We start from the raw sequence: 25880 nt of genomic DNA, 5'->3' as shown, positions 1-25880 counted from the left end.
AAATTTTTCAAGTCAATAAATTCATTCTCAATTTTTTCCCCCCCATTTATTGACATTGTCATCTTTCTTTCACTTTATTTTATAACACCTCTTGCATTTTTCAGTAAGTGAGCTTGCATAATAATAATGAATATTAGTAACAAGTGTTGAGCATTGTACAAAATTGAATTTACATGAATTTTCATGTCATCAATTGATAAACTTATATATCAATAGCTTTACTGTTGTGATTGCAAGAAAAGATAGTAGTTTAATTATGTGTGGTCTCCTGATGGGCATCCCAACTTCTGTCAACTGGAACACCACAGGCTGTGCCTCATCGACAAGCACTGTATCCTTGACAGTCCACTGAAGACACATTTGTATCCTGGCAACTGGAAGTTTATCCTCAGCGGGGGGCTCTACAAGTCAGGCATTCGTTGGATGGATGGTCATTTGACAGGAACTCTGAATACCTTGTTATTTGATGTTTGTCAATATGCGCGGTGAGTATTTTTGCACTCTGATTTGATGTTGGCTTCAAAATCAAGTGAATTGTGATGTAAAAGAATGTTTCTTTTTTCCACCTAGCTCTTTTTATTTTTGTGGTGTTCCAGCGCATACGTGAGGCATGGTTTCAGTCCTGTATATACACAGAAACGGACTATGTTTGCAAAGAGATACCAAAAGGTAGGATGGTCTGAAGACACTTAATGCTCATAAAAAGAATGTGCTTGTTATCTGCCAGAGAAGTGGGTCAGATAAATGTCAGCTATATGCAGTTAACCAATAAAAATCGGGATTATAATAATTTTGGATAATTGCATTTTAGATGAATAAGTAGAGTTCACTCAAAAAAGAAAGTTGTCACAGTTTATCCAATTTCATGTCGTTCCAACTCAGGACTTAATAAAAGATGTTTTGAACAATGTTATTGCTGCACTTTTACAAACAGTGAAAGTGAATGGTGACAAGTGGATGTCAAGCTCCTGAAAGGACAAAAAATGTAACGGTGATCCATACAACTCGTGCACTATATTCCAAGTCTTCTGACGCTATACTGCTTTATGTGCAAAACTGACTTAAATTTAAGTTATTCACTGGAAATCTTTGCCTGAGCCCTGGTCACCATTGACTTTCATTATTTAGAACAGTGTAGCTTGGACATTCTGCCCGACATCTCCTTTTGTGTTCTACAGAAGAAAGTCATAAAGGTTTCGAAAGGTGTGCTGATGAGTAAATTACTTTTAGATGAACTGTCCCTTTTTTCCCTTCTAGATTATCCTGCTGGCTTGACCTCTGTGATTATCTTTGTGAGTGGTTTAGGAGAAATCGGCTTGTCTATGTTTAACAGCACCAATCTGACCTCTGTGAACAGTCTGACTATGGCATACCAAGGCATCACAGCAATAGGACCGCAGACCTTCGATAAGTTTCAAAACCTCAAAACTCTCAATTTGGACAATAATCATCTCTCCCAAGTCTCGTCAGACTGGTTCAGCCATCAGGTTACACTTGAGACACTCAGACTCTCAAATAATAAAATCACTACACTGGATCATAATTCTCTTGATGGGCTGTCAAACCTGCTCAACCTAGACTTGTCTCAGAACCAGATTCACACTATAACCCCAAGCAGTCTTCTCGGTCTCAGTAAACTGAGGCAGTTAGGCCTTACCAACAACAAACTGACACATTTGAGTATGGATGCGTTTCTTGCACTTAACGGCACAAAGATCCATTTGGATGGAAATCCTTGGGACTGCTCCTGCTCTGTGAATGACTTTGCCAAATACCTGAGAGGTATGCATTCATTTCCATCTTGTACATTTCATCTGATGCTACTGAAATATTCAATATTATGGTTTTACTGTATATTCTTCTTTCAAAAACATTAAAAAATCTTACCAACTCCAAACTGTACATTAATAATGTACATAAAGGCTTATGATAGATCATCTTCATTTTTTGGGTGAATGTTAAGTGACTTTCATAAATGCATGCAGGTCTGCAGAATGCTTCTCTTCTGGAGAACAAGATGCTGGTGTGCTGTAATAGCCCTCCTCATTTGAAAGGTGTCCCAGTATGGCAGGTACCAGAGTGTAAAACCCTCACAACCATGAGCCCTACCACTACAAGTCTTACCACTGTGAGCCTGACCACTGGAAGTCCTGGCACCGGGAACCCTGCCACTGTATTAATAACCAAACCTCTTCGAATCGGACCCTCAACTTTAATCATTTTAATTGGTAGGTGGAACTAATTCATTGCCTAAATTCAGCCCTCATGTCCAGGAGCTTGTGTTGTGGAAGACTAACCTTTTATTATGTAACCAGTGGTACTGTGTGCCCTGGTGCTTGTCATCTGTGTCCTTTCAGTATTGTATCACAGGAAACGAGAGAGAAAACATCTACAGGCTGTAAAACCTGCTTCAGAGAAATCAGAAATGATACGAACCAGTGAATCAACTGCAAAGAGCAATGGAGAAGAAAACAGAAAAATTAAATCTGAAATTGCTAATAAAACACAAATTGCCACAACAGAGGTGTTACTGAGGACAAACCAAATTATGGTTGGAGATGAGAAGACATCACAGATTTACCATATTTATTCGTCAGGGACATATGAAACCAGAGAACCTATTAAACGAGTGAGATCTGCCGGGCCGGTCCTGTGCAGGATGGAGATGTTTTCTAAACCGACAGAAGCAGAAGTGACCACTGAAGAAGATGGGGTAAGGAATGATGAGTATTACAATGGATGGATGACCTCAGAAAAAGAAAAGGACAATGTATGTGCCAATACTGAGGAGGTGGAAGATGGAAAAAACTTTGCAGATGAGGAGAATGATGGATTCATTGATGAGGTCAGTAACACCACAGACACTGTGAAATTACACAAGGAACTTAGAGAGAAAAAAGAAGATACTGATGTGAGTGTTCAAGCCGGAACAAGTGTTGACCAAGACGTTCTTCAGCATAGTGTGGAGAATGATGTGTTGGATCCCCTGAATGAGTTGACCGTTGAAGCAGGAAGCAGTCAAGATACTCTCCAGGTAAAACATGTCACATCCCAGTCTGAGGGGACTGCTGAAAACCTGCCGTACCTCTCGATCGGTGCTGATCCGGAAAACCAGACCTCTAGGGTTGATCAGAATACTGCTAAAGGAACATCTGGACCTTCAAGACCCATTTGGCGGGTACTGACCTGGCCTCCGACTGCGGCCCAGTGGAAGAAGCAGTGGGCTCAAAATCAACAAGTGCTTAATGTGTTCCCTCAACTAATATTTGTAACCGGCTGCAGGCATGACATCAGACCATTTCATCCTATCATTTCTCCTGCAATCCTTCCAACCGCTCCACAGTTCAATGCACGGGAGTTTCTGCCAGAAATAACATCCCCAATAGAAGATGTCCGAGTCACTATTGATGAGGACACTTACAGGGCAAGTCTTGAGTCATCCAATCATAAAGTTCTACATTTCAGTGCACAGGAATGCTTCTCTGATTCTAATATATCACCAAGGGAGGATGGAAGAATTAATACAAATGGGGAAACTTGGAGGTCAGGTCTCGAGTCGACCATCTTTTCTGATTTTCGAGACCTGTCCTCCAAGAACTCCCAAATTGATGAAAGTGAAGTCTGCTCTGAATTGTTCAGCATTTGTAATCCATCATTTGGTGGCAGCAAGTCAAAGCCTGCTGCTGGAGAGGAGATAAACAACAAAGATGATAAGAAAACACAGAGCATGAAAATAAAGACGCACAGAGTTCACCAAAGTGAGCAGGTTGCATCAGAATTGCAGAAGCAGTCCAGGAGAGTGGAGAAAGCTGCACGGAGAGCTCACAGAGACCGGCGGCAGGGTCAGATGTGTGACGGCTCTGACTTAAGAGCACCCCCTTCGGGAGGTTCTCCAAAAGATGACAGCCTGTTGCTGGGGAACGAGTATACCTTTATTGACCTGCTACATGAGGTGGTGGAAAATCATGGGCGCTGGACTCGAGAAAGGTGGAGAGAAACACAAAAAAACAAACACAAGCTCAAACAGAGTCATTAGGTACCGGAAGTATGTTACAAATTATATGTATGTGTGTTTGTATGTGTGTGTGTTTAATTGTTTGTGTGAGTGTGTGTTGTGGTGTCTGTGCCACAAATGTAAAAAGAAAATGTATTTAAAATATAAAAACAAAAATGAAAGATTATTAAATAGATCTCAAAATAATCAGTTCTTCAGCTCTGTGAAACCTACAAAACACTGTAAAATATGCAACATATGATAATGAATATGGTATGTAAAAATGCACCTGGTATGTACAGTATTTTCTATAACACTAGTACAGACATTTGGTTTCACAATTGACAGATTTTACTGCATTATTAAATGCTAAATAAAATGTGTGAATCTATACATCAACAGAGTCAACGTATCTATTGGTAGGAAAATACTGCCACATTTCTCTGGCTGCATGCAGCATTTATTGATTCATTCTTACATGTTAGTACAGACTTCATTTAAGAAATGTTACAAAATGTATAAGTTCATGTATTAAGCACAATCCAAAAACAGGAGCCAGCAACTGTAAACATGGGTCTCTGACACATTTGTCAAGATAAGGACATGCATGGTCCATGTTTTTCTAAAACTACTGGACAAATAACAAAGAAATTTAGTAAATTACAGCAGCTTTGATCAGCTTATCAAGATATAGGATTTAAATCTTAGGGAACTAGTACAAATAGAAGAATCTGCAGGCTGATATTTTTAACATGCACATTATGCATATCCTTTCCAATTATGGCTGGAGATTTAGGAAAACGTTAAATAATAAAAACATTCCCAAAGCAATCTGCATGAGAAAACAGTGACTGATGGACAATGTAGGTGACAATATCTTTACGCAAGCAAAAAACATGAATGTAGTTTGATGAATTGTACAGTATTCTGCCCAACATGTCAAGGGTTGACGCCTCCATTTACTATTGACAGTCTTGGAGCTAAGCAATAAATAAACTGATATGCCAGATTAATAGACGCCATATAAGGCAGAAAATGCCTTAAATATGCTGTAAACATGAATACAGAATTATAAAGTATTTTTTTAAAGCATAATAGCTACAAAGATTCCCATTTCATTGCTTTTACTGTCATCTATCGCATTTCTTTGTGGAGACAGACGGCTAAGAATAATAGGAGAGGTATTCAACCTTAGCTACTTTGCGCAAAGTGGGCATTCACATTTTCTGTTCAAAGAAAGATAAATACATCTGTCTGTTAAAACAATAGAAAGATTCAAATCAAGAGCAGCTTTCCATGATAGCTTTAAATGTCAGCTCCATATACTGATTGGAATGACAAATGAACAATGCAATATGTCTTAATACAGAAGGCAAAAACAAAACACATATTAATGTGAAATGTAAAATTTGTAATGTTTTCTATATGTAGTTTAAAGGGTTACTATGTACTGCTCTATAAACGGAGCTTAGTGCAATAAAATTGGCAAATTCAAATAATGTATACTCTCCCTCGTGCACTCTTTATATAATATTTATATAGAGCTATATAGCTAATATATAGCGATACCTTTTTGTCCTAAATGAGCAGTAACGTACATTGTGCACACTGAAAAAAAAAATGTAATGAATATTTTTATAAATACAAATGCTGAATGCTAAAGAGAAAACAAACAAAAAACACTTGTTAGCTTTGAAGCAAAATGCCACCGAAAAACAATGGTTACCAACAGTGTATATCACATCTAATATTTTCGATTGTATAACCCAAACACAATTCATAAGTTTGACACCAAACCTGTTTCAATATTAATCTTATATATATTACCATTTGACATCTCTTCAATGTGTTTGCTGTAGAATAGGTTCCATTTTTTTCCCTGTAAATTCGAAATCGTACGGCAAAGAACTTGATCTAGCTTCTGTTCTCAGCACATGTAAACTGGTGCATGATAACATTTGTAGTGATAATTGACAGCGATTTACAGTAAATCATCATGGTGTTCAATCATGTAAAAGCTTTAGCTTGAGATTAGCAATTTCAAATGTAAAACCCTTTGTACTTTGAGGAAGAAAACACAACAAAATACTGTGAATACTAAGTCACTGAGCATGTAAAAGAAAATGTGGCTAACTTGTATACAAATATATATTTATATATACTATATTCGTGCTATACAAGTACAAAATATAGCACTGATGTAAACTAATTCTGTTCAATATCATACTGAATCCAGTGTTCTGGTCCACTCGGGACAGCTGACTGATGTAATAGCTGTTTTTTTCCCCTTCTGTCTTTAGCTGCCCTCTTGAATGCTGCTTTACGTAATGTTTCTGATATATACTGCCCTATAAATCCAATCTCGTTTGGTCCAAACTGATTCAACACCTCACACTTGCACTGAGCCAAGTCTCAAATACAAAAATGTAATAACCAGCCACATTCAGAGAAGTCTGAAATGTGTCACGAGATTCTGTATGTCTGTGTTGTAGAAAAGAGGAATCTGTAAAGTGTTTCAGTTCTACAGTTACGACCATTTGGCTTGGTTGGGCAGCTTGGGTTGTGAATGTGTTGGCACATGGGTCGTGTCTGTGCTGTCGGTTGTGAGTCCTGTCAATCTTCATGCAGACTGTATCAGCTCAAAGCGGAGAAGGGAGGGTTAACGAGAACTTCCAGTTCCTACAGATGGGTCTCATCCCTCGTCTCAGGTCCATAGTCTTGTCGTAGCTTCACTCCGGCCGGAGCCCCTGGGAGATTCTCAGGGACGTGTGCCAGCGGATCAGAACGGATGATGTAGCTAGAAAAGGGTGGAAAACAGGTTGTACGTTTAAAAAAAAAAAAAAACAGCCAGCTGAACCTAGCACACTGTTAAAGGAGCAAAATATATTTGCAAAAAAAAAAAATAATAATTTGTACAGCCCAAAGTTCATATTGTTCATGTTAGCATAACATGTTAGCAGAGTAGCATAACCATTACCAGACACAGTCTCTCCCCAAACTTATGCCATTGGTTGAGCAAGAGGGTAATATTATGTGGAATGAATGCTGATGATGGTTTGACTATTTTAGTGCAAATATCCTGTCTTGCTGCCAAAGACAATTTACACTCTACCCACCACTGTCTGGATGAGCCAGACAAAACTGACATGACCGACCTGAGCTTCAGTCTGCCAGATGAATTTCCAGTCACATTCTTCTCCACTTTCTCATCACAGATCAACTTGGCGAACCATTTATTTTGATTGAAAATTAAGAAAATATTAAAAAAGAGGAAGTAAAGTGCCAAACGGGTATAGTCGAAGACTTTATAGTCTTTGGAAAGTCAATCGGTAACACTTTATTTTGATGGTCCCTTTAACACATTCTGTTGACAATCAGTAATGTTTCACCTACGTCAACAGAATGTGTTAAAGGGACCATCAAAATAAAGTGAAACCAGTCAATCTATCAAATGTTTTTTTGTCACATTTAACTGGGAAAACTGTATATTAACATACAAAACGGCACACTATAATTTTAATATATGCCACTTACACAATATCATTGAGCTCTAGAATGGTGTCCGGAGGAGGGTTTATCAGCACATATGATAACGTGTTCTGATTATCATTCATTTCATCTGCAAGAGAAACAAAATACAGTCACTATTGTATTTAACCTGTATCAGTTCTTAATAATCCAAAACATTTGTGTGACAAAGTTCTGAGACGTTATCCATAACATTTATCTCTGTTCCTACTACAGATAATAAGACTATGCTGTTGACTAAGTCAGAATAGCCAAAAAAATGTAAAAAAACAAGGGAGGCAGTTGTTGTGTACCCACTGTGTTAGGATTTTGTTGGCTGGGTTTCTGAGGCTTTGTTGTATTTTACCTGCTTGTAAATGACTGAGAAGTGTGAACCTTTGCAGGTCTGTGAATAAGGGACTCAAGACTGGGACAAAGTGCCTCTGCTTCTCCAAACCCACCTGTTTGAGCCACTTATAATGCCAGGCCAGGTAAAAGAGAGAGAAGGGCTAACCGTTACTGACAGGGCATGGCTGCATTTACGGAATGCCCATGCAACCGCAAGCGCTCCCCATGCGCGGACGCATGCAGACAGGGTCCGCATCCACCCACGCATTCAGTCTCTCAATCCATCCATCCGTCTACTGCATCATAATCACAGCTGACCACTGAACGTTGATCATTGCCATGCCAACATACAGCCCCAAGTCAGCAAACAGTAAGACCGACACACAGATATAAGCATGCTTAAAGGATCTGTCAGGCCCACCAAGCCAAGGCTTGACCAATCAGAGTGAAGCAAAAAACATTAGTAGTGCGGGATTGGGAGGAGTCAATAGCCAAACGCTAATTAACCAATTACACCAATGGGAAACCCAAATACTTCTCCCAGTATCACCCCATTAATAAGAATGAAAAGCTGAGAAACAGTGCTGCAAATCAGTACAAGCAGACTTATAAGTGTACGCCTAAATACCTGTGCTAGATGGACCCTTCCGACAAAGACTGAATGCTTTCTACTCCACTCTGTCCAAACATCCTGGAATCAAAAGCCCTCACTCATCATGTCTTATATCAATGCTCAGATGCCAGTGAGTACCTGCAGTACCCTCTGTCATGTAAGTACCCTCTTCAGTTCGTACCAGAGGAGAAAAAGACAACTACATCACTAATTTAACTATAAAATCAGACTTCATTATTTCAGAAACAGGTCAGCACTGCTGTCAAGTGACATTGTTGATCAGGAGCATGTTTTTGCAACCATAATGAGACAAAATGTTAGGTGTGATACTGCACCTAAACTGCAAAAAACATATTATTGAATAAATAATAAATAACAATATTGAATAAATACTGCATTCACTTAAAAAATGTGGCTACTTGCCATGTAAAAAAAATACAAAGTCTGCATATATTGTATATGACACCCACACATAGTCTATGCAGAAAGAACTTGTACACTTTATCCATAATTGCATTTAAGTCATAAAAAATGCTATACCTTTGCTTTACCTTTTGCATTTATGTACAGTATAAGTACGGAATGAGGTACAGTCATCATTGCTAAACAAATCCTGACAGGGTGATCAGGATGGTGACAAAAAGCTGAAGGTTTTATATTACAATAATGACTAGCTGACTGTGCATTATACTGCTTATTACACAGCTATTTCAAAAAATTTATTTGAGTTGAAACAGCTGGGACAACAATAAGTTAAATAGCTTAGTGATCATTATATAAGACTGGAGAATGCTGCAATTGACTAGCCAGAATCAAGTATTCCAGTGAGCTGTGTAATAATGAATTATACACAAATGCAAATTCGATTATAATGAAATCAGTTGGCTTTACAGATAAGCACTAGGTTTCTAAATCATACTCGTTTTGTCCAGTGTCATTATAATGCCAATGGCCAGCAGTTTCCTGCGGTCTGTTTTTAATAAGATAAGAGGAAGGCTCATGGGGCACAGACTAGCCTACTGATGATGTCATCTGGAAAAAAATGTACAAAAAGGAGAACTGTAGGCAGCAGTCTTCAGACATTTGCATGTAGCTTTAGCAAGAAACTGTCAGCCAGGAAAATGTAAGAATTAAAAAAAAAAACTGAATTTTGAATCTAAAAGAAAATAAATAAAGGCCTATTAAAGGAATAGTTCACCCAAAAATGAAAATTTCCTGAAAACGTACTCACCCTCAGGCCATCCAAGATATAAATGAGTTTTTTTCATCAGAACAGATTTGAAGAAATCCATCATCACGACATTTTACACCGTCACTTCTGGCCAAAATATTAGTCCCTAATCCATAATAACACTTCCTCCAGTGAAGTCCATCCCCTGTTGTCCTCTTATAATAAAACAAACCAACATATTTGTTTAGAACTGTTCTGGACTGTTTTCACTTTTAAACAGTGTTTGATCTGTGCATGTTTATTTCCTGAATTAGACGAGATGACTTTCACTGGAGAAAGCAATATTATGGATAGAGGACTCATATTTTAGCAGGAAGCTTTTCGCTTCACAAGACATTAACTGATGGACGTTATCAGCTGTTTGGACTCTCATTCTGACGGCACCCATTCACTGCAGAGGATCCACTGGTGAGCGAGTGATGGCCTGAGAATGAGTACATTTTCAGGAAATTTTCATTTTTGGGTGAACTAGTCCTTTCAATTGCCACAAAGCATTTTCATTAGACTTTCAGTGCTTATCCTATTAAATACAGACTGCTGTTGCTGTTCTAATCAATGCCCCCGGACAAACTGAGCAAATTGAGTGGAGTTTCCTGTTTACTTCAGTCTCCAGAACATCAGGTTCCAGATCCACTGGAACAATCCTATACTACAGGAACAATGTTGTTGGGTAGATTTACCTTGCAAATATCCTAGATTTACTCGGTTCATCACATCACTTGCAGTTAAATTAGCTACGTCCTCTACAGCGTGCGGGGAAAAGACCAATGTAGAAAGAGATAAGAAAGAAAAGGTCAAGCAAGCAGCAGAGAAAGCAACACTTTTTTAAAGAGAAAGATCAAGAAAAATTCACCATGCAAAAAAACACATTCTTAAAATATCATGAATAATAATTCATACTATTATGACTGCTAATGTTTATATTCGTTATAGTTACATGAAATGTCATTACTATCATCTCATGGTTTACATCTGATTTGAAAGGTAAAGTGTGTAAATTTCTGCAAAAGAAGTAGTTTTAATATGAAAAAATACACTTCAATTTTAGTGTTCAATAGTATTTCTCAGGGTTGACAAGTGAAAAATTAGAGAATGATTTTTTGCAACATGGAGGATAGAAAGGGAGTAAAGTTTCTAGGAAGGTGAATACAGAATGAAAGACAATGCAGAGCACACAAAACACAAGTTGATAATGAGCTCTGATCCTTAAACAATAAATTATTCATTATGACACTATAAAACTCACCTGCTATAATAAAGGAAATATTTCTTCAGAAGAACATCTACAATATACAGTGAGGTCCAAAGGCTTGAGACTACTAAGAAATCTTTTTTTATTATTATTATTTATCTCTTGAAATACCTTTTGGGAAATCGTTAAATTAATTACTATTAATTACGTAAAACTAATTCACTAATCATATGAAGTAAATTTGTAATTATGTGATGCTTTGTACAGAAGGTCAGATGTTGTGCTTCCATTGAAATTCAAGACGCTCTTCGGATCATCTCAAATCATACTGGAGAACCTGATCATTTGGATCTAAAATGGTTTAGAATTAGAAAATAATGCATAATATAACCATTTTTTTTTACTAGTGGCCTCAGACCTTTGAACCCCAGTGCATATCTTGGAAAAACAAATATTTGTCCTATAGATAAAATACCCCTTTATGCAATGATTTACATGAAGGCATGTAATCTATATTTTGTTTCTCTTTAATCTGGCATTTTCCTGTCATCTTTTAAAAAGAATGTTTCAGGAGAATGATGATTAATGCAGGGGACACAAGGGGACACCATTATATGATTTACAAAGAGAAACACTGAAAACAGATCTCAAGCATTTATAACGCACTATATCAAAAATACATTAAGGTAAGGGGTTCTGAACCTTCAGTATTTTCGAAGGCACAAACAGAAATACTCACTTCGCCTTGTCAAACTCACCGTATCCCACAGTGGGCAGCCCTAAGTGCTTCATGCGGTTCTTCACCAGCTCTGACAGCTCCTGTCTCTCTGAGCGCCGGTACAGGTTTAGGCGCTGTTGATTGATGCGTTCAACTCGACTGGGCGGTTTGGTGCTTTTTCTGCTCAGCCGTCTCGCCCACTGCATGCTCTTCTTCCGCAGGAGTGGGTGCTCTGATTGGTCGCTCCCTGTGGAGTTTCTGTGGGCGGTTTTCTCTTTCCAGGATTCCCTGCGGTCCCGCGGGTCCTCACAGTCCTCCACAGACACCTGAGACTGCTCAGCATGGAAACAGGTTGTCAACAGGTTAACAGGTTCATTGTCTGATGGCTGAAGTCATTATGTTGTACTTTTTTTTTTGTACCAGTTTATTAGCAGTTGAACATCTTTACTCTGGAAAATAGCACTAAGTAATTACACATATATTTTTTAGCTGACTCTAATTCACCTGCTGACAGGATGTCATTAGCCTTGTCTAAGTTTAAGGCACACTTCTAAAGTTTGGGGTCAGTAAGATTTATTTTTTATAAAGAAATTCATACTTTTATTCATCAAGGATACATTCAATTGATCTAAAGTGACAGTAAAGACATTTCTAATGTTAGAAACGATTTCTATTTCAAATAAATGCTGTTCTTTTGAACTTTCTATTCACCAAAGAACCCTGAAAAAAATATTAAAGTGCCCCTATTATGCCATTTTAAGTATTGCCTTTCATGCAGTGTGTAATGTAGCTGTATGTGAATGTAAATGATCTGCAAAATTGTAAAGCCGAAAGTGCACAATAAATAAAGTTATCGTCTCCCAAAAGAAAGAATCGACTCTGAACAGCCTAAACGAGTAGTCAGTAATTCGAATCCCACAACATAATACCCACCCATGTTCTACGTTGGCCGGCCGCCAACAACTTGACCCCGCCCTCAGACACATCATTTTACTGACGACTGCTTCTCTAATCTTGGAGAGTTTAATGTGGGATTCACAGAACCCTTGCTCTTGAAAGATGGCTCAGTTCTCAGTTTATTTGGACCAGCTGGCTCCACTGAATCACAAGCTGTAAGTATGATAAATAATATAATTTTATATTTTTTTATAGAGCGTTCAATACGGAACTATGGCAATGGGCGTATTCTTTCTGACACGAGCTGTGTGTGGTAGACCAATCACAACAGACTGGGCCTTCTGACCAATCAGAGCAGAGTAGGCTCACGGAAAGGAGGGGCTTAGAGAGACTGAATCTTAGAACTGCTTCGAACGAATCCTTTGAGAATCATTGGAAAATAAGGTGATATTAAATGCATATTTTGAGAAAACAAAATCATTTTTTGACCTTGCATGTAAACCTAATGTAGGAGACTCCAAAAACAATATTAGGAACCTTAAAAATAGCATAATGGGGCACTTTAAGCAGCACAACTGTTTTCTAAATTGATAATAATAGGTTTTTCTTGAGCACCAAATTAGCACATTAGAATGCTTATGAATGATCACGTGACACTGAAGACTGGAGTAATGGCTGCTGAAAATTCAGCTTTACATCACCGAAATATTAAAATAGAAAACATTTGTTTTAAATTGCAATTTTACTAACAGACAAAAAATTAACAAATCTTACCAACAACAAACTTTTTTAAGGTAGTGTAAGTCCATATGATGACATAGAATAAAATAGCTTTGCTTAAAAATAAATATTTTTCAATTATTAATAATTATTATTAAAAACATTTTAATATATTTTTTTTAAATGTTTGATTTAGCTGTAGTACAGCTGTAATAAATTCAAATTATTTAATTATGTATTTTCTTTCTCACAGAGTATAAATGGATATTTACAAATAAGAATATACGCTGTCTTTATATTTTAGAAAGGAATCCTCATATTTGGGGGCCCTTAGCATCAGAAAGTTATTCTTCGGTAGTAAAACGTTTTTGAATGAAAAATGACAATTCACTCTTAAATAAACCCACTTACATTACAAAATAAGTATTTATTAGCAAATTATACAGATCACCAGTAGCATATAATGAGTGAGTGAAAGTAATGGATGTTGGAAAGACAACAAACAGCCGAAACACAGCATAATGCTATTAACATATGTAGTGGATGTAGTTGAGAAATGGAGTGAAGTCTGTATTCTTACCTGTTTGCAAACCTCCTTAAACTGGAAAAAGCAATAGATGTGAATGATCAAAATGAGAAATGATTAGCACAAGGACTGCATAAGCTTCAAGTCACAACACAGCTAATAAGGCAGCCAGCAAAGCCATGATATAGACCAAAATAAAGCTGTAAATCTTCAACACTGCACGAGATTAAGTAAAGGCACAGTGATAGATCGTATCTGCTGCGCAAGCATCTGGAGCTGGATGAGCGAATTCAGCCGTGTCTGATATCTCTAATCTCTCCCTCTTAATCTCATTTTACCTCTGATGAAGAGAACATGTGAGATTCAGTGCGGTATATCCCAATGGGAATTTCTGCACTGGATGAACACAGCTTCTGGAACAGTCTTCCGTACGTCCGGATCCATAGGTCCTCTTCCGTTACCTTCATCTGTTTCAAAAGTGAAGGGTGAAGCTCATTGAGAAACATCCAGGCCATATTTTACTAAACTAAACTAAATTAAATAAATACCACATATAACTCTGCCTTTGAAGCACGTGATGATATTTTTACACCGTATGTCTCAATTCAACACTGCTGTCAGCACCAGCAGATTTGTGGGTGGACAAGGTCAAATAACCAGCTTTATGCATTTTAACTGAAACAATGGCTTGCATAATCTATGCAAACAATGGCACGCAATGATGCCAGACGTACTGGCTGCTGAGGGTGTGTGGGTGCGTTTTTGTTTGCGATTATACTTACAGCACAGAGGTAGCCAGAGCCCGGGGTGGTGTCTAGACCCAGCAGGAGTCTTGCAATGAGAATCATATAGTCCTTCACAAAAGACTAGAGGATAAACAGAAACGATATAAACACAGAAACAGTCCCCAGAAAGCACACAGATGATCTCCAGACCTCACACTATCAATAAAGACTCCACAGAGACTCAGTGCCTGAGGGGAGCACAGCAGGATCACAACCTTCTGCAAATGCCACTCAAGGTTCTCTGTTCCTATCTACCTCACAGAAAGGTGAAAATCTGCCTTTGGTTTTGAGCATCAAATGTGTGGAGATACAAAAGCAAAACACACTTTTTATAATGTTATACATAATATATCTCTATTTATTACATTTATTCATTATATTATATTTCCTGGCAAGACCTAGACAAAGCTGTATGACTGACAGCTCATCAAGTTATGTTTCCTATACAGTGGTTTTCACTTTATGGTCATAACATGCATATAGTACTATATTAATGAATTCATATACTTTGCTATGATGTTGCTTACATTGCAAGGCTTTTAAGATAATCATTATCGATATACAGAGTCGTGTACTTGTACATTAATTATACATTTTAATTTTACTTCATACGTTTTAATGTGGGAGGGACAGTGACACATTCATCTGAACTTAAGTTTCTTATCTTTAACACTGGCTGAATTTAACTTAATGTTTTTGTTTGACAAATACTGTAATATTCCATAATTAGCAGCCCTCCTTTTGAAGACCCCTGACTTCATATTTAAAAGAATAAACATTCCATATATATACATACATAAATACACTACTGTTCACAAGTTTGGGGTTGATAAGACTTTTTTTTTTTTTACTGTTTTTGAAAGAGGTTTCTTATTCCCACCAAGGCTGTATTTATTTGATCAAAATACTGTAAAAACAGTAATATTGTGACATATTATTACAATTTAAAGTAACTTTTTCTGTTGTCATATATTGTAAAATGTCATTTATTCATGTGAAGGCAAAGAATTTTCAGCATCATTACTCCAGTCTTCAGTGTCACGTGATCCTTCAGAAATCATTTTAATATGCTGATTTGCTGCTCAAGAAACATTTTTATTATTATTATAAATGCTAAAACTGTTATGCTGCAAACTATGAAATTTGATGAATGATTTGAAGAATAGAAATTTTAGAAGAACAGCATTTATTTGAAATAGAAATCTTTTGTAACATTATAAATGTTTTTATTGTCACTTTTGATCAATTTAATTTGTCCTTGCTTAAAAAAAAAAGCATTAAATTCTTTAAAAATAAAAACGTACTAACCCCAAAATTTTTGAACAGTAGTGTAAATAATATATATATATATATATATATATTCATAGATATTAGAGTGCCACAAGGTGGTGCAAGACTTTTACATAGAATTAGCAGAAGTTGCATCTGATCTATTACCCACCTGGTAAAGAAGAGTATCCAGCATACTAATACTGAACACTCTGCCTGCAGCGAATGGGAGGCGGAACATGAATGCCAGATTAGAGCCCTTATCTCTCTCTATCTGGAGAAAAGGGAAAAAGATCAAGACAAAAGATTGATGGCTCTTTCCACTGCTGATGATTTGAGATTTTCAGACCATCTGGCAATTTGTGATACAGCATTATCGTAGTTTCAGTAGTTTCAGCCATTTGAAGCATGCAATCACCACAAATGCATCATATTTACTCAGAAACATTCCAATGGACCACGTCATAATAAATGTGTAGCATTCAAGCAAAGTTATTTCATATCAGAGAAAAGTCTGAAATGCATTATGTTAATGTTAGGCCTGGTTAGAGTAGTTAAATTGTCAACTTGCAAGGAAGAAAAATTATAAATCATTATTGGAGTCCTAAAGTCTGGGATCACACTGACAATCTGGGACTCAGAATCTATTTTAAACCTGGAAATAAAAAAAAGTTTTTAGGATTTTGAAAAATGTAAAACAAAGAAATGACCAATAAATAATTTAGATCATTTCTTATTATTTCTGAACTATTTCTAAATCATGTGACATATGGTTTTACACAAACTCGTGGAGTTCATGCAACTCGAATTCAAAATTCATGTTAATTTTGTATTCAACTTTTCACACACACTGTTACTGACAATATAAATTTGCAATAACTGAAAAGCATCAATTCTAAAAATTCAAAACAGAAACAGACTTTTGGACCCCGATGTAAGTCAAATGGTGTGGTTGTTTAGATATGACACCTTTTCGAGCTTGGAGAGAGCCAGGGAGTAGCAGTCTTTGGCACGAAACTGCATGAATCTCATATTAGAAGGATGGGTTAGCTCAGTGATTATGCTGAGACTAGGAAACAACCTAGTAGAGGACACAGTAACAGGAGAACAAAGATGAAAATGAAGTTTTGCGGGAAAAACTTAGCCAACAAAGTAATTAGTATCCAATGCCATTTTCAGCTAATGTAGAGAAAGACATCAGCTTGAAGACAAACACAACCAATTAGCTGAAGTTATTAATGTTTGAGCATAAAACGTACCTGAACATGGTCTGCACATTGACTATGGTTTTAGCATCTGCCATGTAGTCTTCCTCTGCACTCATAGTGCTCTCCTTATCCACCACCACCAGGTTATCAGCGTAGATGATGCCACACTGCAGCAGGTTATCCAAACTATGACAGAAACCAGCACAAATCGACCGTTCAGACTGGACTAAAACCGGTTTTGTATGTATACTGAAATGTTTAAAAAACCTACTTGTCAATGGTACCAGCCATATAGTAGACCATAGGGAAACAGCAGATGGCTTCAAGAAAATGATTATCAGGCCTGGAAATGGAGGGGAAGAGCAGTTTGACAATGCTAATCCACTCACAGCTGCAGTTTTAAAGTTCTTAAAGGTTTGGGACTGGCAAACAACCTTATAAAAATGTATTCTCAGGGTAAAAGCTTGTGCTAAATGCATAAGCAGGTAATTGCAAAAAGGCTTTTGACACATCTCAGAGTTGCCATGGAATCTACAATGTAATGGCAATTGTGTACACTATTTTGCATTACTGAAAGGAAGAATATGTGGAGCATAATGAACAACACTTTTGAAAGCGTTTAGCATTAGAGAGCAAGATAATACATAACGATTTCAATCTAATGCATGACAGAGTGTGAACAGTCAATAAAGAGATTTGTTTTTATGCAGATATGCATGGAAGTATTTTTAAGTAGTAAAGTCAGGTTAAGCACTGCTTTTGAGTGACTTTCGAAGTCTAAAGTCATCACTATGAGCAGTAACATGCGGTGAAAACTGATGAGGCAGCTCGCTCACGGATTATCCAACAGCAGCACAATGGGATTCAGCTCCTTCCGGGGTCGGTAATAGGCACGCAGTGGCACTATGAAGTTGTACAGGCCATTTCCTGCAGTTTCAGCAGAAACGATAATCAACTTGTTTTTGAAACCGTATGCCTTGGCGTCTTCAAAGCTATTGTGCCGACAACCCTGCACATAAAAACAAGTAAAACATTTAATGGACTGAAATAAATGATATCAGCTCTAAATGTGTGAAGATATAATGCCTTCATACATACATACATACATTTAGAGCTGATATATATGTGGAGCATAATGAACAACACTTTTGAAAGCGTTTAGCATTAGAGAGCAAGATAATACATAACGATTTCAATCTAATGCATGACAGAGTGTGAACAGTCAATAAAGAGATTTGTTTTTATGCAGATATGCATGGAAGTATTTTTAAGTAGTAAAGTCAGGTTAAGCACTGCTTTTGAGTGACTTTCGAAGTCTAAAGTCATCACTATGAGCAGTAACATGCGGTGAAAACTGATGAGGCAGCTCGCTCACGGATTATCCAACAGCAGCACAATGGGATTCAGCTCCTTCCGGGGTCGGTAATAGGCACGCAGTGGCACTATGAAGTTGTACAGGCCATTTCCTGCAGTTTCAGCAGAAACGATAATCAACTTGTTTTTGAAACCGTATGCCTTGGCGTCTTCAAAGCTATTGTGCCGACAACCCTGCACATAAAAACAAGTAAAACATTTAATGGACTGAAATAAATGATATCAGCTCTAAATGTGTGAAGATATAATGCCTTCATACATACATACATACATTTAGAGCTGATATGTGTACACACACACACACACACACACACACATATATATATATATAAGATGAAATTCTTAAATACATCGTAGAATGTTGCAATAAATAAAGGCACAAGGAAATTAAATCATAAATAAATAATGCATGGAATATGTATGTTTACTTATTTGTATTATATTATATTTATTTATTTACATAAAATGAAAAACCTCAAGAAATATAATATAATATAATATAACAATGGACAACATCAATTTATCATGACATTGAAAACATCATGAAGTCATCATGCATTCAGTAAATATAAGCATAATGAACAGTGAGTTCAAAGAAACAGTGTGTGAAATGTATTTATGTAAAATGAAAAGTGACCTGAAATATGACGATACACATTTCTTTGTACTTTTATGTATTTATTGCTAAAATGCATTATGTATTTAATTATTTATTTTATACTCTTAAATTCCATATAAATACATTACCATTACATCAGTCAGTAAAAAAAATCAAAATTTCTCTTTCATCAAACTATCCCAATGGATTAAGCTGAATCACTATCAGTATTTAAGAGTGAATTAAAAATTATACACTCACTTTGTCAAGTTGTAGGAAACAAAATAGGTGAATTAAGTGTTATACACTCACCTTGTCAAGTCGTAGGCAACAAAACGGCGCCTTTTGTTGCAAAAGGTGACAAAGAGTTGGGGAGCTTCCAATGTAAGGGGAGTTTGGAGGATAGCCTCTAATCCACCTTGAAAAAGCAGAAGGATATAAAATGTAGCAAGTCTGGTTCAATTTAATGCATATACAGTACATGAACCCTTAACTGACTTGTTCTACAAATGCTTTATTTTTGAAAGCATTGCATGTAAATGATCAGTAGATGGCACTGTGAGAGCACTGAAGATTCAGCAGGGATCTTCACCAATTCACTCTGCTCACCAGAGGAAGCATTGGAAAATACAGGAGCAGAACAGAATCCTGCGGCGAGAAAGACTCAGTGCTGCTCTGTAAGAGATTTAGTCTTTATCAAGAGTGTGTGTGTGTGTGTGTGTGTGTGTGTGAGAGAGAGAGAGAGAGAGAGAGATGAGTGCACATGTCTCCTCCGGCTCTGATTGACATAAGCAAACGCTGTAATTATTCTGCAGCATGATCGCTGAATGGGTGATAGCAACTAATATGCTTAAGGTTCATCTGGTCTTCCTGAAAGCTATAACATGTAATTCAACAATCACACTAGAGAGAGAGCACAGTAAAATATAACTAGAAGTCATAGAGGTGGGTAAGATTAAAAAAAAAAAAAAGGTTTATTCAGCAAGGATGCATTAAATTGATCAAAAGTGTTAGTAAAGACATTTATAACATTTGTAATTTTATTTTCATTAAAGAATCCTGGAAAAAATGTTTTATCACAGTTTCCACAATATTAAGCAGCACAACCATTTTTACATTGATAATAATAAATGTTTCTTGAGGAGCAAATCAGCATATTAGAATGATTTCTGAAGGATCATGTGACACTGAAGAAAATATTAAGCTTTGCCATCAAAGAAATAAATTACATTTTAAATACATTCAATTAGAAAACCTTTAACTTTTAAAAACATTAAAAAATCTTACCCACCCCAAACTTTTGAACAGTGTAAGTGTATAGGGTTTATTGGCTCTGTACTTTAATATTCTATTTATTATTTTATCGTCTGCCAGTCAAAAATAAAAATGGGTTGCTTAGAAAAGTAATAGCACAGCTATCCACAACGAGCCTCTTAATTAAAAGGTGACATATCATGAAAATCTGACTTTTCCAGGTTTTAAGTGCTATAATCAGGTCCCCGGTGCATCTACCAACCAAGGAAACGTGAAAAAGATTAACCCAATCACTTTGTTTTGGTAAGCATTTATCTGCAAGCCTCTGCAAAAACGAGCACGTCTGATTTCGCTCCACTAGTGACGTCGCAAAGGGATCTCATTATAATATTACCGCCCCTTAATCTGTGAATTTTCACCCACAGCGCCATCATTTTGATTTCGCAAGCGAAAACAGTGTAATTTCACAGACACATTCTGGGGACACCAGAGACTTATATTACATATTGTAAAAAGGGGCATACTATGTCTCCTTTAAGGCTCATGCCTTTCACATTTGCTGGCTGTTTAAAAAGTCAAAGACAAACGACTCTGTTGTGCTTCCCATGAGAAATCACATCCATTTTGTACTTTTAAAAACATTATTTACTCTAAGGCTGGTGCTCCTTCATCATCCGATTGGTTGGTCTCATCTTCTGAGGGGTCATTGAGAAGATCACAAGGCAGGATTGCAGAGGAATCGGCGATCTCCAGCACAGGGGCAATGCTGGGTCTACGACTCCCAGCTCCGTTCTCTGTGGGCAGGGCCAGTTTACTGCTGTCAGCTGGGGGATCTGGGTTCTGCAGGTCAATGGCCACAGTTCCTGTAAAACAACAAAAATGAGCCATGAGAGTGGAGGCTTTCCTCTTCGGGTAAACGTTGGGAAAGTGCAGCATGAGGAAATTCATGTGTCCACCGGTGAAACAAGCTATCTATAACTGTTTTCTGATCTGAAATGTTAATTGCTTTTGTGCTATTTACAGTGCAATGAAAGTGGTCAAAGAAATATTGCATTATGAACAATTTTTGATGACTCAGAATTTAGGTCAGTTCCAGTTCATTTCCAACAGTGCAATGAATAAACTGAAAAAACTTGTGTAAATTACTAGGAAAATTAGCCTGTGTATACAGTAGATGGTATAAATGTTTAATTATAGCAAAATATTTCTTAAAACGCACTGAAATTGACCTCAACCCTGATTTATTGCTTTTAATGAACGAAGACTGATTTGCACATTTCAAATCAGTGATTTGCAAACAAAATCTTTAAGCACCGTGAGGTTTAATTGAAAAATGCTGAAGGGAAGAAAATGTTCTGAAGGGAAATTTTGCTGCTATGCAGAAGATTGTTCCTCTGCTGTGTTAAGGGCAGTTGTGAAAACAAATCAGTGAAGAAACGTCATGGACTAATTCCTTATATATAATTAATTATGTTAGAGAGTAAGCCAGGGATATTTTACACATGCAAGAGCAGTTTCCAAGCCCAATTGAAAAAACAAGTCTTAATTTTTTAGGTAAAAAAGCTTGCAGGACAAAAGCCTTGAGCCTTAGAGCTCTTCAAAGTAACGGGAATGAACGGGAGAGAGAGGTTTCTGTAAATGTCGACATTTACACAGACATCCACTAATGATGTCTTATGATTTAACTGTCTCTCTAAACCACATGCTTAGACTTACCATATGAAGTAGACTGATCAACTTCAACAAAGGAAAAACAATGAAAAAGTATATTTTATCATGAGCATGACTTAAAACTTCTTCAAAATTTTGATAAATTCACCCTGCCAATGCTGCTTCTGAATGTTACTCTCATACCACTAACTGGCATATGGCATCCATATGGAAACTGCATTAAACCAACCCTGCGGCTGCACTGATGTAAACGAATTAAAACTTGTGCTTCATTTGTTTGTAACAATAACAACACCACTAATGTTTAAATCAGTCATTATTTTGGGATTTCCGCTCGGTGCTGCTAGTGGCGCAGAAATTACACACTGCAGCTTTCAAGAAACTCATTCGTCTGATGATTACAAGTTTGAAGATTCCTGTTAGTTACATCACTTTATCAGGTAGACATTGCTATATGTTCCCTCACCCATGCTTGCAATGATGCTCTGCACCGGGAGACGAGAGGGGGCATCATACACGCCAGTGGCCGACTGCCCTTTGCTGTGCTTCTCCTCCTGTTTGAAGATGAAGGCAGAGTTCTCCTCTTTAGTGATGTTGATGTAGTAGCAGGTGTCTGTGGCAGACATGATGTGGCGAGGGCCAGGGTTCAGAAGTATGCTTTTATTGTCTTCTCTCTTGGTGCCGATTAGGCAGACACCATACCTAAGGTAAAAATGTTGGTGAGTTTAACTTGGTGTTTAAGAGAGAAAAGCATAGCAGTGCTAACTGGTCTTTATTTGGAAGGATCTACACTCTGATACTGCTTTGAGGATCTTAAATATATTATATTCAACTTTATTGTCATTCTTCAGAGTATAGTACAGAGCCAATGAAATGCATACAGTAATAGATCATGTGAATAAAACATTATGATGCAAATGAAGCACACATTGTAATAAAGTGACCAATTGACCATCATAATGCAAATGAGATTAAGCCATAACATGCTGAGCAAAGTGGCCAATAGAGTTGAAATGACATGATATATACTCTACTGTTTAAAAGCATGGGGTCAGTACATTTCTTTAAGACATTTATACTTCTATTAAGCAAGGATTAAATTGATCAAAAGTGACAGTAAAGACTTTTACATTGTTACAAAAGATTTCTATTTCAAATAAATGCTGTTCGTTTGAACTTTCTATTCATCAAAGAATTCTGAAAAAAAAAGCATCATAGTTTCCACAAAAACTTTAAGCAGAACAACTGTGTTCAACATTGGTAATAAGAAATCTTTCCTGAGCACCAAATACATGATATGATTTCATATCATATATTTGCATATTATGATTTCAAGGATCATGTGACACTGAAAACTGGAGTAATGATGCTGAAAATTCCTTTGCCATCACAGGAAAAAAATTATATTTTAAAATATATTAAAATATAGAAAACAATTATTTAAAAATTTTAATACTTTTTCACAACATTACAGTTTTTACTATATTTTTATCAAATAAATGCAGCCTTAGTGAGCTTAAGAGACTTCTTAAAAAACATTAGAATCTTACCCACCCAAAACTTCTGAACAGTAATGTATAAAGGGAATGTGGTTTTAAAAATATCATTAATAAAATGCAAACGGTTCACTTCACATACATCCCAACAGTTAATTGTGCAGCTCAAAGTAAACGTTCCACAATCACTCACTTTTTATGTGCATGGAAGGAGGCATAAGTAAAACTCTTCCCATCATATTCGCCAAAGAACTTGCTGTCCATCAATCGAATGTGGTAAACTTCGTTCCCCGAGCAGCGGCCATATGTCCTCTGCCACTGTTCTGGAGACATCTGTCCCTCCCTAAAACCCCAAGCAGACAGTTCAAACACCAGCACAAAGATGACACTCCAAACCTCGTTTCAGCAAATGTGATATTACTATTATTGTGGGATAATTTCAGAGTTTTCTTTATAAAACAATCTCAGCAAGTTCAGACTGCATGGGTCAGTCTTCCTCAGACAAATGAAATCAGGAAGTGTAACGGCATTGATCGGCTCTCCTCACAAATCTGCTCTGAGTAATTATTTGTGACACTATTATTTGTCAGGGATCACAGAATTGGAAAGGTTACGTGAGGTGCCACTATTTATTTAATAAATCCTTCAATAAATTAAACAACATTTCAGGAAATGCTTCTTTTACATCAGTGTCAGAATAAAGAGGAAAGACATCAGTACTGACTGTCCACGAGATGTGTGCACCAGGAGTGTGACCAGTGTAGAGGTGGCCGGACACACACAGTTGAGGGCCAGCATGGCATACTTGAACTCCTCCTCACACACCACATGATCTAACAAACAAAACATACCGACACATCATCTATGTGAGAATTATAATATAATATAATATAATATAATATAATATAATATAATATAATATAATATAAACAACATGCACTGGTTGTTATGACTTGGGCCAAATATTCATACTTATCAAATCACCCTGGATCATAACAGTAAATGAACACATATTAAATATTGATGTTCCCTTAAAAATGTATGAATTTCGACAAAATAGCTCTCAAATTATAAAGCACCAGGCACAGATGGACTCCCTGCTGAATTGTACAAACACTTCTAGGATACCGGTCATTCTTGTGAAATTTGGAAACACTATGAAACTAAAAAAAACATCAGTGAACTGCCCTAATCTCAGAACTTATGAAACCAATATAAATCCAACATTACCACTCCATTTCACAAATCAACATAACATCAACTTCAGTAGAACAGCTTTAACACCCAGAGATGATTCGGTCATTTTATTCATTCAGTTCAAATTGGTTTCATTACAGACAGACACTCTTCAAATTAGAGACATTATCCTTTTAATGTACTGCAAGTATATAAGAGAACACATTTTAAAAAATTTATTATTATTATTTTTTTTATTTTAGATGCAGAAAAACATTTGACAGAGTTAACAGGACTATTCGTTTAGTGACAAAATATATGCTTATGTCATTTGTAGTATTTTTTATATATACACTGTCTACATAGTTTTTATTCTTTTTTTTTTTACCATAGAATTTGTATTGTTGCAAATTGCATTTTTACATTTTATACCACCCCACCCACAATATACGACCCTACCCAGTCCCAACAAAGCAATCCCCAATTAGAACACAATGACATCTGAAAAAAATAAAATAAATAAAAAAAAAAATTCTTTTTTTTTTACAAAAAATACAAAACACAAAATACAAAAAATACATAAAACAAATTAATAATAATAATAATAATAATAATAAAATAAGGGGTATACATATATACCGCCACTCAATCCACGTCTAAGATTTGTAATTCATTAAAGAATGTGATAAATTGTTGCATTTTTCAAAAAAAGATTCTCCCCTACCTCTGATATTGTACTTAATTTTTTCAAGTTTAAAAAAAAAGACCAAATCTTTGAGCCAAACTGAAATAGAGGGGGGTTGAAGGGAGGTCCAAGATAACAGTATTGTGCGCCTAGCAAGAAGAGATGACATCAGCCTGTCTCCGGCTTAAAGGCTGACATACATTTTTTAATTTAGTTTTAGATTTAGTTATTTTAGTATATCAAGTTAAACTTATTTAAAATTAAAAAACTTTTTTTTCTCTTGGCAACAAGCTGAAATACAAAATTTTTATATTATATTTCAGTTACTGTTTACAGCATATTATTTCAAATAATGAAAATTTTTTGTTTGTTTTAGTTAACTTTAATAACCTTGATTTTTCGCTGAGGAGCCGAGCCGGTGACCCGTCCGCTCAGGGGTGGTACAGCAGCCATGGCGACGGGACGTGTTGTCTCCGTTCCCTCCTTCAGGGAACGAGCCCTCAAGGTTGCACGATTGGTTCTCGGGGTGGTCCGCGCTGGTTCTCAGCGCCCCTCCTCGGTGCCTTTCTTCCCGGAGGTGCATGAGGACATCACCAGGACAGCCCCTTTTTACTGCCG

The 25880-nt window shown here is 36.7% G+C and overlaps 2 protein-coding genes across 2 annotated transcripts in view; one reads left to right on the top strand and one right to left on the bottom strand.

Annotated features, from left to right (window-relative positions):
- Window positions 1–118: 118 nt before the first annotated feature.
- Window positions 119–4036, top strand: LOC107672526 (uncharacterized). The gene is made up of 5 exons (XM_016465755.1): window positions 119–485; window positions 571–669; window positions 1258–1782; window positions 1986–2228; window positions 2316–4036. Exons 1-5 carry the CDS (start codon window positions 467–469, stop codon window positions 4034–4036), a joined length of 2607 nt encoding a protein of 868 aa, XP_016321241.1. The 5' UTR covers window positions 119–466.
- Window positions 4037–6279: 2243 nt separating this feature from the next.
- The window catches only part of LOC107672542 (potassium channel subfamily T member 1-like), a 114374-nt gene continuing 94773 nt past the window's right edge, over window positions 6280–25880 (bottom strand). The window contains exons 17-32 of the mRNA XM_016465776.1: window positions 24126–24234; window positions 23595–23744; window positions 22372–22607; window positions 20884–21097; window positions 19293–19398; window positions 18384–18556; window positions 17280–17351; window positions 17060–17194; window positions 16770–16881; window positions 15973–16074; window positions 14529–14612; window positions 14085–14213; window positions 13801–13821; window positions 11644–11935; window positions 7529–7613; window positions 6280–6791 (exon numbers count right to left, since the gene is read on the bottom strand). Coding sequence (XP_016321262.1) covers window positions 6674–6791; window positions 7529–7613; window positions 11644–11935; window positions 13801–13821; window positions 14085–14213; window positions 14529–14612; window positions 15973–16074; window positions 16770–16881; window positions 17060–17194; window positions 17280–17351; window positions 18384–18556; window positions 19293–19398; window positions 20884–21097; window positions 22372–22607; window positions 23595–23744; window positions 24126–24234 — 2138 coding nt within the window. The 3' untranslated portion in view covers window positions 6280–6673. The remainder of the gene's footprint in view (window positions 6792–7528; window positions 7614–11643; window positions 11936–13800; window positions 13822–14084; window positions 14214–14528; window positions 14613–15972; window positions 16075–16769; window positions 16882–17059; window positions 17195–17279; window positions 17352–18383; window positions 18557–19292; window positions 19399–20883; window positions 21098–22371; window positions 22608–23594; window positions 23745–24125; window positions 24235–25880) is intronic.

Source organism: Sinocyclocheilus anshuiensis, unplaced genomic scaffold (genome assembly GCF_001515605.1).
Source record: "Sinocyclocheilus anshuiensis isolate Anshui unplaced genomic scaffold, SAMN03320099.WGS_v1.1 scaffold176, whole genome shotgun sequence".
Classification (NCBI taxonomy): domain Eukaryota; kingdom Metazoa; phylum Chordata; class Actinopteri; order Cypriniformes; family Cyprinidae; genus Sinocyclocheilus; species Sinocyclocheilus anshuiensis.
Note: the sequence above shows the minus strand (reverse complement) of the source record. Positions and strands in the feature narration are given on the sequence as shown.